This window comes from Stegostoma tigrinum, chromosome 41, assembly GCF_030684315.1.
Source record: "Stegostoma tigrinum isolate sSteTig4 chromosome 41, sSteTig4.hap1, whole genome shotgun sequence".
Taxonomy (NCBI): Eukaryota; Metazoa; Chordata; class Chondrichthyes; order Orectolobiformes; family Stegostomatidae; genus Stegostoma; species Stegostoma tigrinum.
Window position 1 is genome coordinate 16227478 of NC_081394.1, and position 17161 is coordinate 16244638.

A 17161-nucleotide genomic window follows, 5' to 3' on the forward strand; every position below is an offset into this window, starting at 1 on the left:
CCTTGTTCTCTCAGTTTCTTCGGCATCTGCAGTTCCTGCTATCTTTCTGAATGAGAGACAGAGGCGCAGAGTCTGTCTGAGAGAGACACCAGGAGTGCAGGGAAGGAGAGCTCGAGTGGGAAACAGAAGAGGGAAAGACAAGTAACAGGGAGAGACAGAGAGAGAGAACAGTGACATGGAGAAAGAATTAGAGGTAAAGGAAGTGCATTGGAGGAGAGAGAGAGAGCGAGAGATGGGGTGTTGGAGAGGGAAATAGATGGAAAATTAGTGAAATACTGAGGATGTGAGTCCAGAGGGGAGACGGAGACCGAGATAAAATGAGACAGAAAGAGTGGTAGATACCTCTAAACTGTTAGCTGTTTGTGTTTCTATGAAAAGTGTGCTTGGACATCGGGGGTTGTTCTTTGAGGAAGTATTTGATTTAAAAAGTCTGTCTTTTGTTTAGGTGAGGAACTGAAGATGGGAACGAAAGCTCTGGTGTTGATGGTCTTCGGTTGGCTGACAGGTAGGAAAGAATTCTACAATTTCTCCAAACGGAGGCGATTCGGCCCATCACTCTGCCCCTGCTACTGCTGCCCCGTCACTGCCTACAACAACTCACTGGTCCAAAAAAAACAAATTCTCCCCTCTCCCTTTCCTCCCTCTCGGTCTTTTCCTGATTCTCTTCCATCTTTGCCCTTCTGGTTATTGCCCGTCCTGCCCTTAGTGACTGTGATCCCCACCCTCGGTTTTTTGAACAGTCCGATTCGGTCTCGCTCTTTAACGTTCTCTGCTCAGCCTCCGTGAACTGAAACCCCCCAAACGCCGGGCCATCCTGTGAAATCTCCCTCGGTGCTCCCCCTCGGAGGTTGGCGCTGCCTCGGGAGGGACAAGAGATTACAGTCTGAGATGGAAAGAGGCTTTGGGCCTGAGGGTGTTAGCTTGGTGTCTAAAACAGACGGCTGGTTTTTAGATTCTCAGTCGGAGCAGAGCTATGGAGAGAGTGCTTTCAAGTGCATGCTTATAGCGCCTACTCGGTAAAGCAATATGCTGCTTTAAGGAGCTTCGCCAGGAGGAGAGCAATTAATTTATCCTCCACTCAGGACCTTCCAGGTCTCAATCAGATCTTCCCATTTAACCGCAGTGGGTTATAGCCCAACATGCTCAGCATGATCTCAGTGCATGGGGCTCTTGTGACGCAGGGGTAGAGTCCCTATCTCTGGGCTTGGATGCCCAGGTTCACAACCCACCTATCCCACTGGTCCATCACTGGATAGCACGTTGGCCCACTGATTACCACTGCTGCTTCACAGGTTTGATTTCCTCCATCGGGCAACTGTCTGTGTGGAGTTTGCACATTCTCCCCGTGTCTGTGTGGGTTTCCTCCGGGTGCTCCAGTTTCCTCCCACAGTCCAAAGATGTGCAGGCTCAGTAGATTGGCCTCACTAAATTGTCCCATAGTGTCCAGGGATAGGTTGATGGGGTGGGTCTGGGTGGGATCCTTTGACGTTCAGTGTGGACTTGTTGGGCCGAAGGGCCTGTTTCCACACTGTAGGGATTCTATGATCTCTGATCATATCATGCCTGAACAGATGGCTAAAACTACTGAGTCTAATACTGCTATCTGTCTGTCCTTAAATAACGAGATCAAACATGTAAGTGAGATATGCAGCCAACAGTGTTTTGTACAACTGAGGCAAGATGCTTGTACTCAATCCTTTTTTCAACAAAATACAACATCATGTTTGCATTCTTGCGCATGACATAAAGACAGACTCCACAGCCTCACTGCAGGCAGTCTGTGCTTGGTGCCCACAGCTGGGGCAGGGGTGCATTATTCAACTCCAAACAAACAACACTGCGGTCAATTTCGTTCATTTCCATTTTGAATTTGTTTTTAATGTGCCTCTTCCAGGGGCTGAGACCCTTCAATTTGCTACAATTTATCTTATTACTTCAATCGGAATAAACTCTTTTTTCATGGCTGAAAAGAATGTCACTTTATAAGACCCTGAAGAATCTTGTCAAATTGTGTGTGGCGAGGATATACCCTCTTGTGGATCAAGTCCAAACTAGGGGGACTCTCTGCTAAAACTATTTTTGAAAGAAAGCATTGTGCGACTTTCAGATGCTCTGCCCCAGAAGGTGGAGATGGGAACACTGAATATTTTCAAGTTGCGGGATGGATTCTTGTTGGGCTGGAGAATCAGAGGTTAGCGGGGATAGATGGAATGTGGAATTCCAAACACGAAGAGATCAGGCATGACCTTATTGAATGGAGGGTTGGCAGGGGGGAGGTTTGCCAGTCTCAAGGGTCTGAATAGCTTACTTCTGTTCTGGATTCAGATGTTCATATGCTGTTACCTGTGTAAGAGGGCAGCAAGGCTCCTCTGTGCTCTATCTCCCAATTCAGTTATATTTGGCTGCATAATGTTCTCTACCCCTCTCTCTGTCAGGTGTGGCAACAGAAGAATGGATGATGACAACTGCAGCTCAAAGGGCCATCACGGGGTCATGTGTTGTTATACCCTGTACCTTCAACTTTCCATCCCGCCCTTACAAGGCCATGCAGGCAGCTTGGTTTAAATACTGGTACTACTGGAAATACACTGTTGCCTACAGCAAAGATCCCAATTATAAGATGTCCACCTTTGTTGGACGTACAGATATAATTGGAGACTTGGAGCAGAAGAATTGCACCTTGAAGATTAATAACCTCAGGCCTGGCGACAGTGATAACTATTACTTTTATGTGGATTTGGAGGGATTTGAAGATCATACCTTCAAAGAACCAGTCCATCTACAGGTTCTAGGCAAGTCCCAATCCATCTGACAGCCCCTCAGTACAACGGGGTGTGCCTTGTGTCACTCAGTCTGAAGGTTGAGAGTTCAGGTCTCTTACAGGAGATGTTAGTGTGAACTTCACACTGGGGTGTGATCACTGAGGGCTGCAATATCAAAAGGTCAGCAGTGTGGGAGTGCTGCATTATCAAAGGGTCAGCAGTGTGGGAGTGCTGCAATATCAAAGGGTCAGCAGTGTGGGAGTGCTGCAATATCAAAAGGTCAGCAGTGTGGGAGTGCTGCATTATCAAAGGGTCAGCAGTGTGGGAGTGCTGCAATATCAAAGGGTCAGCAGTGTGGGAGTGCTGCAATATCAAAAGGTCAGCAGTGTGGGAGTGCTGCATTATCAAAGGGTCAGCAGTGTGGGAGTGCTGCATTATCAAAGGGTCGATGATGAGGAAGTGCAACTTTGTTGGAGGGTCAGTACTAAGGGACTGACATTCTATTCAAGTTTCAGGACTTAGGGGGTGCCACTCTGTCAGAGGTTCAGCACTGAGGGAGTGCAACTATGTTGGATGGTCAATATTGAGGAAGTGCAGCTTAATTGAAGGGTGAGTACAGAGGGACTGCCACACTGTCAGGGGTTAGTGTTGAGGGAGTGCTGCACTATCGGAGGGTCAGTGCTGAGGGGACGCCACGCTGTTGGAGGGTTGGTGCTGAGGGGGTGCCGCACTGTCAGAGTGCCGCTGCTGAGGGAGTGCTGTACTATCAGAGGAACAGTACTGAGGAAGTTCTGCATTGTTGGAGGGTCATGTCTCAAGGAGTCTTGCACTGTGGGACGGTCAGTGTTGTGGGAGTGTCGCACAGTCGGAGGCTCAGTGCTGAGGGAGTGCCACACAGTTGGAGGATCAGTGCTGAGGGACTGCCGCACTGTTGGAGAGTCAGTGCTGAGGGAGCATCGCACAGTCGGAGGCTCAGTGCTGAGGGAGTGCCACACAGTTGGAGGATCAATGCTGAGGGACTGCCGCACTGTTGGAGGGTCAGTGCTGAGGGAGTGCCACACTGTTGGAGGGTCAGTGCTGAGGGACTGCCGCACTGTCGGAGGGTCAGTGCTGAGGGAGTGCCGCACTGTCGGAGGATCAGTGCTGAGGGACTGCCGCACTGTTGGAGGGTCAGTGCTGAGGGACTGCCGCACTGTTGGAGGGTCAGTGCTGAGGGAGCGCCGCACTGTCGGAGCGTCAGTGCTGAGGGAGTGCCGCACTGTCGGAGGGTCAGTGCTGAGGGACTGCCGCACTGTCGGAGGGTCAGTGCTGAGGGAGCGCCGCACTGTCGGAGCGTCAGTGCTGAGGGAGTGCAGTATCATTGACACATCAGTACATGATCCTCAGGTTCCAGCTTGTGCTATGTCACTGCATATGAACCAGAGCTGCTTCTGTCTGGCGCGTGTTGGTTGTTCAGAAAAGGAGACACTCTTGTTGTTTGAATTCTTTCATCATTCAGTGGAACTGAATTTGAAAGTTTGAAAATCATACAGACCCCACCAGTGTGCTTGTTCATCAGGCGGAGAGCTTCAGAGTGAACTGCGCAAGGGAGCGGTGAGCTAGGCAGAGCCATGAACAGTACAGTTCAGTGCTGAGAAATGTAGAGGGGCAATCTGTGATAGGACCAGTAGTAAAAGAATGTGGACCGCAAAGAATGTATCATGTTTATTTGGTCAGAGTGACCTAGCCATCATGAAAGGTTACATTGAAAAAGTTATTAAAACAGCAATGGCTCCCTTCTGTTTCGAAACTGAGCAGTCGAGGCAAGTACAGAAAGATGTTGCTACATTGCTAGAAAGCGATGGTTTAGGCGCTGCTGCAGCCGAGTACTGAGTTCCATGGCTCTGCAACAGAGATGCAAAGGCTCTGGCAATGGTGTGTGGTACATTGACCTGAATGGCTCTTGGGATCAGGGATGTTAGTGACATGGTTGTAGAAATGGGGGCTGTCTGTTTGAGGTGGAGCAGATGGGGACAGGTTTAGATCAGGAGGCAAAGAAAAGCTGTTCCCATTTGCTGGGGAGACAGATAGAAGATTCTGGAGAGGATATACAGAGCTGGGATTGTGAGGAAGGAGTTGTACATAATGAGTGATAATGCCTCTGAGGTGGGGTGCAAGGGCAGATTGTGAGGAAATTGAATCTCTGAATCAGTGTACAGAGTTTAGGGACATTCTAAAGAGAGAAATCAGGAAGGCAAAGAGGGAATATGAGATAGCATTGGCAGATAACGTTATGGATCATCCAAAGTGATTCTATAAATAAATTAAAGAGAGGGTAACTAGTGAGGCTGCCGAGTAAGATAAGGGCCCATGGTGTTAGAGGCAAGCTGCTAGCATGGATAGGAGATTGGCTGTCTGGCAGAAAGCAGAGAGTGGGGATAAAAGAGTCGTTCTCAGGATGGCAGCTGGTGACAAGTGGAGTTCCACAAGAGTCGGTGCTGGGAGCACAGCTTTTTATTTTAATCATTAATGATCCAGATGAAGGAACTGAGGGCATTCTGGCTAAACTTGCAGACAATACAAAGATAGGTGGAGGGACAGGTAGTATTGAGGAGGTGGAAAGGCTGCAGAAGGATTTGGACAGGTTCGGAGAGTGGGCAAAGAAGTAGCAGAGAGAGTACAACGTGGCAAGTTTAGATTAGATTCCCTACAGTGTGGATACAGGCCCTTCGGCCCAACAAGTCCACACTGTCCCTTGAAGCATCCCACCCAGACCTATCCCCCCTTAACCCACCCACCCCTGAACACTACGGGCAATTTTAGCATGGCCAATCCACCTAGTCAGCACATCTTTGGACTGTGGGAGGAAACCGGAGTGCCCGGAGGAAGTTTGCTGGGGAGACAAGTGTCAGATAATGCACTTTGGTAAGAAGAATAAAGATAGAGGCTATTTTCTAAATGGAGAGAAAATTCAGAAGTCTGAAGTGCGAACAGACTTGGGAGTTCTGATCAGGATTCTCTCAAGGTAAAGCATAGGGGGTATAGCTCAGTGGTAGGGCGTTTTACTGCAGATCAAAAGGTTCCCAGTTCAAATCTGGGTTCCCATTTTCACAGTCAGCACAGTGGCTCGGTGGTTAGCCCTGCTGCCGCATAGCGCCAGGGTCCTGGGCTAGATTCCACCCTCAGATGACTGTCTGTTTGGAGTTTGCACATTCTTCCTCTGTCTGAATGCGTTTCCTCCCACAATCCAAAGATGTGCAGGCTAGGTGGATTGGCCACGCTAAACTGTCTGCAGTGTACAGGGATGTGTAAGTTAAGTGGGTTATAGAGGGGGATGGGTCAGTGTGGACTTGTTGGGCTGAAGGGCTGATTTCCACACTGTCGGGATTCTATGAAATAGACTTGCAGGTTGAGTCAGTAGTTAGGAAGGCAAATACAATTTTGGCATTTATTTTGAGAGGACTTGAATATAAAAACTGGGAAGCATAGGTTCTATAAGGCTCTGGTCAGGTCACATTTGAAGAACTGTGTGCAATTTTGGGCCCATATCTCAGGAAACATGTATTGGCCCTGGAGAGGGTTCAAAGGAGGTTTACAAGAATGGTTCCAGGAATGAAAAGCTCAACATATGAGGAATGTTTGAGACTCTGGGTCTATACTCGATAGAATTCACAAGGACGAGGGGGAACCAATTGAACCATTTAGAATACAGTGTCCAATTTTGGGCCCCACACCTCAGGAAGGACATACTAGCCCTGGAGCATGTCCAGCAGAGATTCACACGGATGATTCCTGGAATGGTAGGTTTAATGTATGATGAACGGCTAAAGATCCTGGGATTGTACTCATTAGAGTTTAGAAGTTTCAGGGGAGATCTAATAGAAACACAAGATAATGTATGGCTTAGAAGGGGTGGATGCTGGGAAGTTGTTTCAGTTAGGCGGGGAGACTAGGACTAATGGGCACAGCCTTAAAATTAGAGGGGGTAAATTCAAAACGGAAATGAGATGACATTTCTTCAGCCAGAGAGTGGTGGGCTTGTGGAATTCATTGCCACGGAGTGCAGTGGAGGCCAGGACGTTAGATGCCTTCAAGGCAGAGATCGACAAATTCTTGATCTCACAAGGAATCAAGGGCTACAGGGAGAGTGCAGGGAAGTGGAGTTGAAATGCCCATCAGCCATGATTTAAATGGTGGAGTGGACATGATGGGCCAAATGGCCTTACTTCCACTCCTATGTCTTATGGTCTTATGGCCTAATAGAAACTTACAGAATACTGAATGGCCTGGACAGAGTGGATGTTGGGAAGATGTTTCCATTGATAGGAGAGGCTGGAACCCAAGGGCACAGCCTTAGGGTAAATGAACGACATTTTAGAACAGAAATAAGCCAGAGAGTGGTGAATCTATGGAATTCACTGCCACAGAAGACTGTGGAGGACAGGTCATTGAGTATATTTAAGATGGAGATAGATAGGCTCTTGATTGTCAAGGGGATCAAGGGTTAAGGAGAGAAAGCGGAGGACAGGGGGTTGAGAAACTTATCAGCCATGATTGAATGACATAGACTCTTTAGGCTGATGGCCTACTTTCTGCTCCTATGTCTGACGGTCTTATGAACATTGGTGAGGTCTCTTCTGGAATATTGTGTCCAGTTCTGGTTGTCCAGGTATAGCAAGGAAATTAGTAAGCTGGAGAGGGTTCAAAAGAGATTTATCAGGATGTTGCTGGGTATGGAAAGTTTGAGTTTTAAAGAAAGGCTGGATAGGCTATGACTTTTTTCACTGGAACGTAGGAGGTTGAGAGGTGATCTGACAGAAGTTTAGAAAATAATGAGAGGTATAGATAGAGTTAATGATACTTGTCCTTTCCCTAGGGTGGGGGATTTCAAGACTAGGGCGTATATTTTTAATGGGAGAGGAGAGAGATTTAATAAAGACATAGAGGCAAGTTTTTTTAAACATAGGATGGTTTGGGTATAGAATGACCCTCTTCAGGAAGTAGTGGATAAGGGTACAATCACACATTTAAAAGACATGGATATATCAATAGGAAAGGCTTGGAGGGAGATTTTCTTTTTATTCATTCACAGGATGAGGGCATTTATTGCCTGGCTAGGCAGCATTTATTGCCCAGAGGCCAGTCAACCACATTACTGTGGGTCTGGAGTCAAATGTAGGTCAGACCAGGTGAGGATGGCAGTTTCCTTCCCTAAAGGACAATAGTGAACCAGATGGGTTTTCCCCTAAAATTCAGCAATGGATTCACAGTCATTGTTGGATTTTTAATTCCAGATACATTATCAATTTTAAATTCCACCATCTGCCATAGGTGGAATTTGAACCCAGGGTCCCCAGAACATTACCTAGGTTCCTAGATTAACAGTCCAGTGATAACACCACTAGGCCACCAGGGGCAGGCAAGTGGGACTAGTTTAGTTTGGGTTTATGTTTGGCACGGACTGGTTGGACCGAAAGATCTGTTTCCATGATGTATGACTCTATGACTAATGAGGTAGCATTGAGGAGAATAACATACAAGGTTATGAATGTCTCTCAGAACTAGACAAGGTGAACACAGGGATATTCCCAATGACCAGGGAGTCCAGAACCAGGCAGTCACATTCTAAGAGTGTGGGGTAAGCCATTTAGGACTGAGATGGGGAGAAATGTCTTCACCCAGAGAGGGGTGACTTTGTGGCAGAAAGTAGTTGAGGCCAAAACATTGAATATTTCCAAGGAGTAGTCAGATGTTGTTCTTTGGGCTAAAGGGAGCAAATGGTATGGGGGTGAGAAAGCAGGGAACAGGGGACTGAGCTGGAAGATCTGCCATGATCCTATTGAATGGGGGAGCAGCCTTAAAGGGCTGAATGGTCGACTCCTGCTCCTGTTTTCTTTGTTTCTAAGAACAGTAATGATGTGAAACTGGTTGCTTATGGGCTGGGGTGGAGGAGATATGGTCCGTGATTCCAAAAGGAAATTAGTTGGGCACCTGAGGGAAATAAACAGGGAATGGCAGAATGGGGCATTGTTCTACATGGAGTGAAGGAACCGAACGTCCCAGAGATTTTGAGGGCCTGGATTCTGATGCAAAACCCAGGCTCCTTTCCAATGGTTGCTAACATCTGGCCCTTTCCATTTAATAGATGCTCCTGACCGTCCCGAGATGTTACTCTCTGAGGATTTACAGGAAGGGACATTGGCATACATCATCTGTAAAGCCCTCCACACCTGCCCTGATAACCGTCCCAATCTGACTTGGAGTCAACTGCTATCCTCTTCAGCCAGTGTCATCACAGAGAGCAAGGGCGAGGCTTCCACAGTGCTGACCTTTAACCCTTCACACAGGCATCACGGTCAAACTGTCCGCTGTACAAGTCACTACCCTCAAACCAACCACCAAGTGTCCAACTCAGTCACCTTGAGTGTGAAATGTAAGTTAATGGTAACACATTGCTGCCTGTGATCGAAATGGTGTTGGATGTATTAAATCAGGTATAGGAGTAAGAAAATAGGATTTACAAAGGCTGATCCCAGAACTGAGAGGCTGTGGGGAGAGACCTTGTAGTCTGAGGCTCTTTTCTCTTTAAAAGAGGAGGGTGAGGGTTGACCAGATCGAGGTCATTAAAATTCTGAAAGGGGTTTCGATTGCGGAGATGTAGAGAAGATGTTCCCTCTTTGGGGAGGAAGGCCAGAATAAGGGGCCATCGATAGAAGAGAATCCTAATAAATCCAAAAGGGAATTCGCCTTTCCCTCACCCTCATGCCAAGAAGTGGGGGGGGGGGGGGGGAATAATGTGGGACACACTCTTGCAGTGAAAGTGGAGGGCAATGTGGGACCCACTTCCACATGGAGTAGTGGGGATTGTGGGACTCGCTCCAACAGAGATGAGAGGAGAATGTGGGCCTTGCTTCTGCAGGGAAGTGGTTGCAGTGAACCATGTCAATGATTTGGTGTTGGTGTGGGGGATGCTGGATAAACACACAAAGGAGAAATGGAGAGAAGGTGATGGTGATGGGGGATGATGCTGAGGGGGGATGGAGCAGGCTGGTCTGGGGCAGAGGGAATTTTCCTGTGGTATAGTCTTGTAATTCTGTGTAAAATTATCATCGGGTCAGGGACCAGCTCTGTGAATGCATTGCTAAACTTGGAATTGTCTATATCTTGTGATTATTTTTAATTACTCTCCAAATGTGGGGGTGAAACATCACATTCTTTTGGAGTCATTGAGTGAATGTGTGTGTTGCTGGCTGGCCCAGCATTTATTGCCTGTCCCTGCTTGCCCGTTGAGAAGGTGGTGGTGAGTGGCCTTCTTGAACTTTTGCTGTCCGTGTGCTGTAGGTGGACCCACAATGCCCTTTGTGGGGGAATCCCAGATTTTGACCCAGTGACTTTGGGCAATATATTTCTAAGCCAGGATGGTAGTGGCTTGCAGGGTAACTTACAGATGGTAGTGTTTCCATATATCTACTGCCCTGTCCTCCTAGATGGAAGCTGTTGTGGATTTGGAAGATGCTGTCTAAGGAGCCTGGGTGAATTTCTGCAGTGCATCTTGTAGATGGTACACACTGTTGCTACTGAGCAAAGATGAGGGGGGGAGTGGATGCCTGTGGATGGTGCCAATCAAGCGCGGGCTGCTTTGTCCTGGATAGTGTTGAGCTTCTTGAGTGTTGTTGGAGCTGCACCCATCTATGCAGGTGGGGAGTATTCCATCACACTCCTGCCTTTGGCTCTGTGTTTAATGTATTAATAATTTTGTATTTGAAAGATACTCCTCAAAATACGTCTGTCAGTATGACAACGGGGAAAGGAAAGACCGTTTCTCTAAATTGTTCCAGTGATGGGAATCCAGCAGTCCACATATTCAACTGGTTCAAGATCTCCCAAGGAAACGTCACTGACCTGAAATTACTTGGTCAAACAATCACTGTTCCTTATGGATTGGAGGTGGAAGTCTCTTACTACTGTGTAGCAACAAACAGCGTGGGCAGCTCACAGTCTCTCCCTGTCCAAATTCCCACAGAATGTGAGTACTCTTAATTTGGGCTTTAACACAATAGTGTACCTTCTTGAAACTTCAGAATGATGAAAATACTTTGTGATTCTGTACTTTGACATTTAGAACTTGTAATAGTCTCTCGAATTATTCCTGGTACATGGGGTACACGTTAGTATGAATGTGCAGATCCAGTAAATGCTTTGGAACATAAGTGGGAATTTGATGGTTGTTGCAATGGGAAAATTGGGAATTAAAGTTAAAGAAAATTTGTTCCAACTGTTTAGTTCCTTGAACACTTTTGGTCTACACCTGAACCAGAGGGGTACCAATATCTTGGGGGAGAAATTTGCTATTGCCCTTCAGGACGGTTTAAACTAATTCAGCAGGGGGATGGGAACCTGAATTGTCGCCCCAGTGTCCAGGAGGTTGAGAGTAGTGAAGTCATAAGTAAGGTTCCAAGGTTGCAGGAGTGTACTGGCAGGCAGGAAGGTGGTTTGAAGTGTGAACTTCAACGCCAGGAGCATCTGGAATAAGGTGAGTAAACTTGCAGCATGGGTTAGTACCTGGGACTTCAATGTTGTGGCCATCTCGGAGACATGGATAGAGCAGGGACAGGAATGGTTGTTTCAGGCTCCGGGGTTTAAGATGTTTCAGTAAGATCAGGGAAGGTGGTAAAAGAGGGGGAGGTGTGGCACTGTTAGTCTAGGACAGTATTACGGTAGCAGAAAGGACGTTTGATGAGGACTCGTCTACTGAGGTAGTATGGGCTGAGGTTAGAAACAGGAAAGGAGAGGTCACCCTGTTGGGAGTTTTCTATCGGCCTCCAAAAAGCTCCAGAGATATAGAGGAAAGGATTGCCAAGATGATTCTGGATAGGAACAAAAGTAACAGGGTAGTTGTTATGGGGTCTTTAACTTTCCAAATATTGCCTGGAGACACTATAGTTTGGCACTTTAGATGGGCCAGTTTTTGTCCAATGTGTGCAGGAGGGTTTCCTGACACAGTATGTAGACAGGCCAACAAGAGGGGAGGCCACATTGGATTTGGTACTGGGTAATGAACCAAGCCAGGTGTTAGAATTGGAGGTAGGTGAGCACTTCGGTGATAGTGACCACAATTCGGTTACGTTTACTTTAGTGATGGAAAGGGATAGGTATATACTGCAGGGCAAGACTTATATCTGGGGGAAAGGCAATTTTGAGGTGATTAGGCAAGATTTAGGATGCACAGGATGGAGAAGGAAACTGCGGGGTTGGGCACAGTTGAAATGTGGAGCTTGTTGAAGGAACAGCTAATGCGTGTCCTTGATAAGTATGTGCCTGCCAGGGAGGAAGTGGTTGAGCGAGGGAACCGTGGTTTACTAAAGAAGTTGAATTAAGAAGTTGTCAAGAGGAAGAAGGAGGCTTATGTAAAGATGAGGTGTGAAGGCTCAGTTAGGGCGCTTGAGAGTTACAAGTGAGCCAGGAAGGACCTAAAGAGAGAGCTAAGAAGAACCAGGAGAGGACATATGAGAAGTCTTTGGCCTGTAGGATGAAGGAAAACCCTAAAGCTTTCTATAGGTATGTCAGGAATAAAAGAATGACTAGAGTAAGATTAGGGCCAGTCAAGGATAGTAGTGGTTATCTCTGGTTTGTTACCCCTGCCACGTGATAGCGAGGCAAAGAACAGGGAGAGATATCAGCTGAACACATGACTGCAGGGATGGTGCAAGAGGGAGGGCTTCAGGTACATGGACAATTGGGGCTCATTCTGGGGAAGGTGGGACCTGTACAAATAGGACGGTCTCCACTTGAACCAGAGGGGCACGAATATCCTGGGTGGGAAATTTGCTAGTGCTATTCGGGTGGATTTAAACTAGCTCAGAAGGGGGATGGGAAACTGAGGTGTAGTCCTAGTACACAGAAGGATGAGCATAGGGAGGACATGGACAGGACCTCACTGTCACAGGAGTGTGCTGGCAGACAGCAAGCTGGGTTGAAGTGTGTCTACTTTAACGCCAGGAGTATCCGGAATAAGGTAGGTGAGCTTGCAGCTTGGATAGGTACCTGGGGCTTCGATGTTGTGGCCATTTCGGGGACATGGATAGAGCAGGGTCAGGAATGGATGTTGCAGGTTCCAGGGTTTAGATCTTTCATTAAGGTCAGGGAAGGTGGTAAAAGAGGGGGAGGTGTGGCTTTGTTAGTCAAGGACAGCATAACGGTGGCTAAAAGAACTTTTGATGAGGACTCGTCTACTGAGGTGGTATGGGCTGAGGTCAGAAACAGGAAAGGAGAGGTAACACTACTGGGAGTTTTTTATAGGCCCCCGCAAAGTTCCAGGGATGTGGAGGAGAGGATTGGCAAAACTATTCTGGGCAGGAGTGAAAAGAACAGGATGGTAATTATGGGAGACTTTAACTTCCCTAACATTGACTGGAAGTGCTATAACTCTAGTACGTCAGATGGATCAGTTTTTGTCCAATGTGTGCAGGAGGGTTTCCTGACTCAGTATGTCGAAGGGCCAACAAGAGGGGAGGCCACACTGGATCTGGTACTTGGTAAAGAACCAGGCCAGGTGTTTGATTTAGTGGTAGGTGAGCACTTTGGAGAGAGTGACTATAATTCGGTTATGTTTACTTTAGCAATGGAAAGGGATAGGAACATGCCACAAGGCAAGAGTTATAGATGAGGGAAGGGCAATTATAATGCGATTAGGCAAGACTTAGGAGGCATAGACTGGGTTAGCAAAATGCAGGGGATGAGGACAATCGAAATGTGGAGCTGGTTTAAGGAACAGATATTGTGTGTCCTTGATAGGTATGTCCCTGTCAGGCAGGGAGGAAGTGATAAGGTAAGGGAACCGAGGTTTACTAAAGAAATTGTATCTCTTGTCAAGCGGAAGAGGGAGGCTTATATGATGATGAGACCAGATAGTTCAGATGAGGCGATGGAGAGTTACAGATTAGCTAGGAAGGATTTAAAGAGAGAGTTAAGAAGAGCAAGGAGGGGACATGAGCAGACATTGGCAGGTAGAATAAAGGAGAACCCTAAAGCTTTCTATAGGTATGTGAGGAATAAGAGGATGACTAGGGTAGGAATAGGGACAGTCAAAGACAGAAGTGGGATGTTGTGTGTGGACCCTGTGGAGATTTGAGAGGGGCTAAATGATTATTTCTCATTTGTTTGCACTGAGGAACAGGAGAATATTAAAAAGGAGATGACTGAGATATGGGGTACTAGAATTGAAAGCATCAAGGTTAGTAAGGAGGAGGTGTTAGCAATTCTAGAAGGTGTGAAGGTAGATAAATCCCCTGGGCTCGTTGGGATTTTTCCGAAGATTGTCTGGGAACCTAGGGAGGAGGTGGCGGAGACTTTGACCTTGATCTTTGAGTCCTCATTGTCTACAGGTTTAGTACCAGAGGACTGGAGGATTGCAAATGTTGTGCCCTTGTTCAAGAAGGGCAGGAGGGATGACCCAGGTAATTATAGACCTGTGAGCCTTATGTCTCTTGTAGGAAAAGTTTTGGAAAGGGTTATAAGAGATAGGATTTATTATCATCTAGCACGCAACAATTTGATTGGAGATAGTCAATATGGATTCGTCAAGGGCAGGTTGTGTCTCACAAACCTCATTGAGTTTTTTGAGAAGGTGACCAAGCATGTGGATGAGGGTAGGGCAGTTGACGTGGTGTACATGGACTTCAGTAAAGCCTTTGATAAGGTTCCACATGGTAGGCTATTGGAGAGGCACGGGATTGAGGGAGATTTAGCAGTTTGGATTAGAAACTGGCTTTCTGTAAGAAGGCAACGAGTGGTGGTTGATGGAAAATATTCAGCCTGGAGTCCGGTTACTAGTGGTGTGCCTCAAGGATCTGTTTTGGGACCACTGCTGTTTGTCATTTTTATAAATGACTTGGATGCAGGCATTGGTGGATGGGTTAGTAAGTTTGCAGATGACACTAAAGTCGGTGGAGTGGTGGACAGTGTGGAAGAATGTTGCAGGTTGCAGGGAGACGTGGATAAACTGCAGAATTGGGCCAAAAGGTGGCAAATGGAGTTTAATATGGATAAATGTGAGGTGATTCACTCTGGGAAGAATAATAGGAAGGCCGAATACTGGGTCAATGGGAAGATTCTTGGTAGTCTGCATGTGCAGAGGGATCTTGGTGTCCATGTACATAGATCCCTGAAAGTTGCCACCCAGGTAGATGGTGCTGTTAAGGCGGCTTACGGTGTGTTACGTTTTATTGGTAGAGGGATTGAGTTCCGGAGCCGTGATGTCATGCTGCAACTGTACAAAGTGCTCGTGCGGCCTCACTTGGAATATTGCGTACAGTTCTGGTCGCCTCATTACAGGAAGGATGTGGAAGCATTGGAAAAAGGTTCAGAGGAGATTTACCAGGATGTTGCCCGGTCTCAAGCGAAGGTCTTACGAAGAAAGGCTGAGGGACTTGTGTCTGTTGTCATTGGAGAGAAGGAGGCTAAGAGGGGATTTAATAGAACCATACAGGATGACCAGAGGATTAGATAGGGTGGACAGTGAGAGTCTTTTTCCTAGGATGATGATGTCGGCTTGTACGAGGGGGCATAGCTACAAATTGAGGGGTGATAGATTTAAGACAGATGTCAGAGGCAGGTTCTTTACTCAGAGAGTGGTAAGGGCGTGCAACACCCTGCCTGCCGATGTAGTTAATTCAGCCACATTAGGGGCATTTAAACAGTCCTTGGATAAGCATATGGGTAATGATAGGATAGTGTAGGGGGAGGGGCTGAGATTAGTTCACTGGTCGGCGCAATATCAAGGGCCGGAGGGCCTGTTCTGCGCTGTATTGTTCTATGTTCTATGCTGTGTGTTCTAGTAGTGGGAAGTTGTGCATGGAGTCCAAAGAGATAGGAGAGGTTCTAAATGAATATTTTTCGTCAGTATTCACACCGGAAAAAGACAATGTTATCGAGGACAATACTGAGATACAGGTTATTAGACTAGATGGGATTGAGGTTCATAAGGAGGAATTGTTAGCAATTCCGGAAAGTGTGAAAATAGGTAAGTCCCCTGGGCCAGATGGGATTTATCCTAGGATTCTCTGGGACGCTCAGGAGGAGATTGCAGAGCCTTTGGCTTTGATCTTTATGTCATCATTGTCTACAGAAATAGTGCCAGAAGACTGGACGAGAGCAAATGTTGTCCCCTTGTTCAAGAAGGGGAGTAGAGACACCCCTGGTAATTATAGACCAGTGAGCCTTACTTCGGTTGTGGGTAAAATATTGGAAAGGATTATAAGAGATAGGATATATAATCATCCGGAAAGGAATAATTTGATTAGGAATAGTCAACACGGTTTTTGTGAAGGTCATGCCTCACAAACCTTAATGAGCTCTTTGAGAAGGTGACCAAACAGGTGGATGAGGGTAAAGTGGTTGATGTGGTGTATATGGATTTCAGTAAAGTGTTTGGTAAGGTTCCTCACGGTAGGCTATTCCAGAAAATACGAGGCATGGGCTTGTGGGTGATTTAATGGTTTGGATCAGAAATTGGCTTGCTGTAAGAAGACAGAGGGTGGTGGTTGATGGGAAATGTTCATCCTGTTGTTCAGTTACCAGTGGTGTACCGCAAGGATCTGTTTTGGGGCCACTGCTGTTTGTTAGTTTTATAAATGACCCGGATGAGGGCATAGAAGGATGGGTTAGTAAATTGCGGATGACACAAAAGTTGGTGCAGTTGTGGACAGTGCGGAAGGATGTTGCAGGTTACAGAGGGACATAAATAAGCTGCAGAGTTGGGCTGGGATGTGGCAAATGGAGTTTAATGTGAAAAGTGTGAGGTGATTCACGTTGGAAGGAGTAAAAGGAATAGAGTGTACTGGGCTAATGGTAAGATTCTTGGTAGTGTGGATAAGTAGAGAGATCTCAGTGTCTATGTGCACAGATCCCTGAAAGTTACCACCCAGATTGATAGGGTTGTTAAGAAGGCGTACGGTGTGTTAGGTTTTATTGGTAGAGGGTTTGAGTTGCGGAGCCATGAGGGCATGTTGCAGTTGTACAAAACTCTGGTACGGCCGCACTTGGAGTATTGCATACAGTTCTGGTCGCTGCATTATAGGAAGGATGTGGAAGCATTGGAAAGGGTGCAGAGGAGATTTACCAGGATGTTGCGTGGTATGGAGGGAAGGTCTTATGAGGAAAGGCTGAGGGACTTGAGGCTGTTTTCGTTAGAGAGAAGAAGGTTAAGAGGTGACTTAATAGAGACATACAAAGTGATCAGAGGATTAGATAGCGTGGACAGTGAGAGCCTTTTTCCTCGGATGGTGACGGCGAGCACGAGGGGACATAGCTTTAAATTGAGGGGTGATAGATATAGGACAGATGTCAGAGGTAGATTTTTTACTCAGAGAGTAGTCAGGGCATGAAATGCCCTGCCTGCAACAGTAGTAGACTCGCCAACT

At 46.8% G+C, this 17161-nt stretch overlaps 2 protein-coding genes across 2 annotated transcripts in view; one reads left to right on the top strand and one right to left on the bottom strand.

Annotated features, from left to right (window-relative positions):
* Positions 1–17161, bottom strand: part of LOC125448489 (myelin-associated glycoprotein-like) — a 238887-nt gene that overhangs the window by 44443 nt on the left and 177283 nt on the right.
* LOC125448400 (myelin-associated glycoprotein-like) overlaps positions 1–17161 on the top strand; it is a 56936-nt gene that overhangs the window by 4257 nt on the left and 35518 nt on the right. The window contains exons 2-5 of the mRNA XM_048523700.2: positions 446–505; positions 2436–2792; positions 8887–9174; positions 10510–10767. Of these exons, the coding sequence (XP_048379657.2) occupies positions 460–505; positions 2436–2792; positions 8887–9174; positions 10510–10767 (949 nt within the window). The 5' untranslated portion in view covers positions 446–459. The remainder of the gene's footprint in view (positions 1–445; positions 506–2435; positions 2793–8886; positions 9175–10509; positions 10768–17161) is intronic.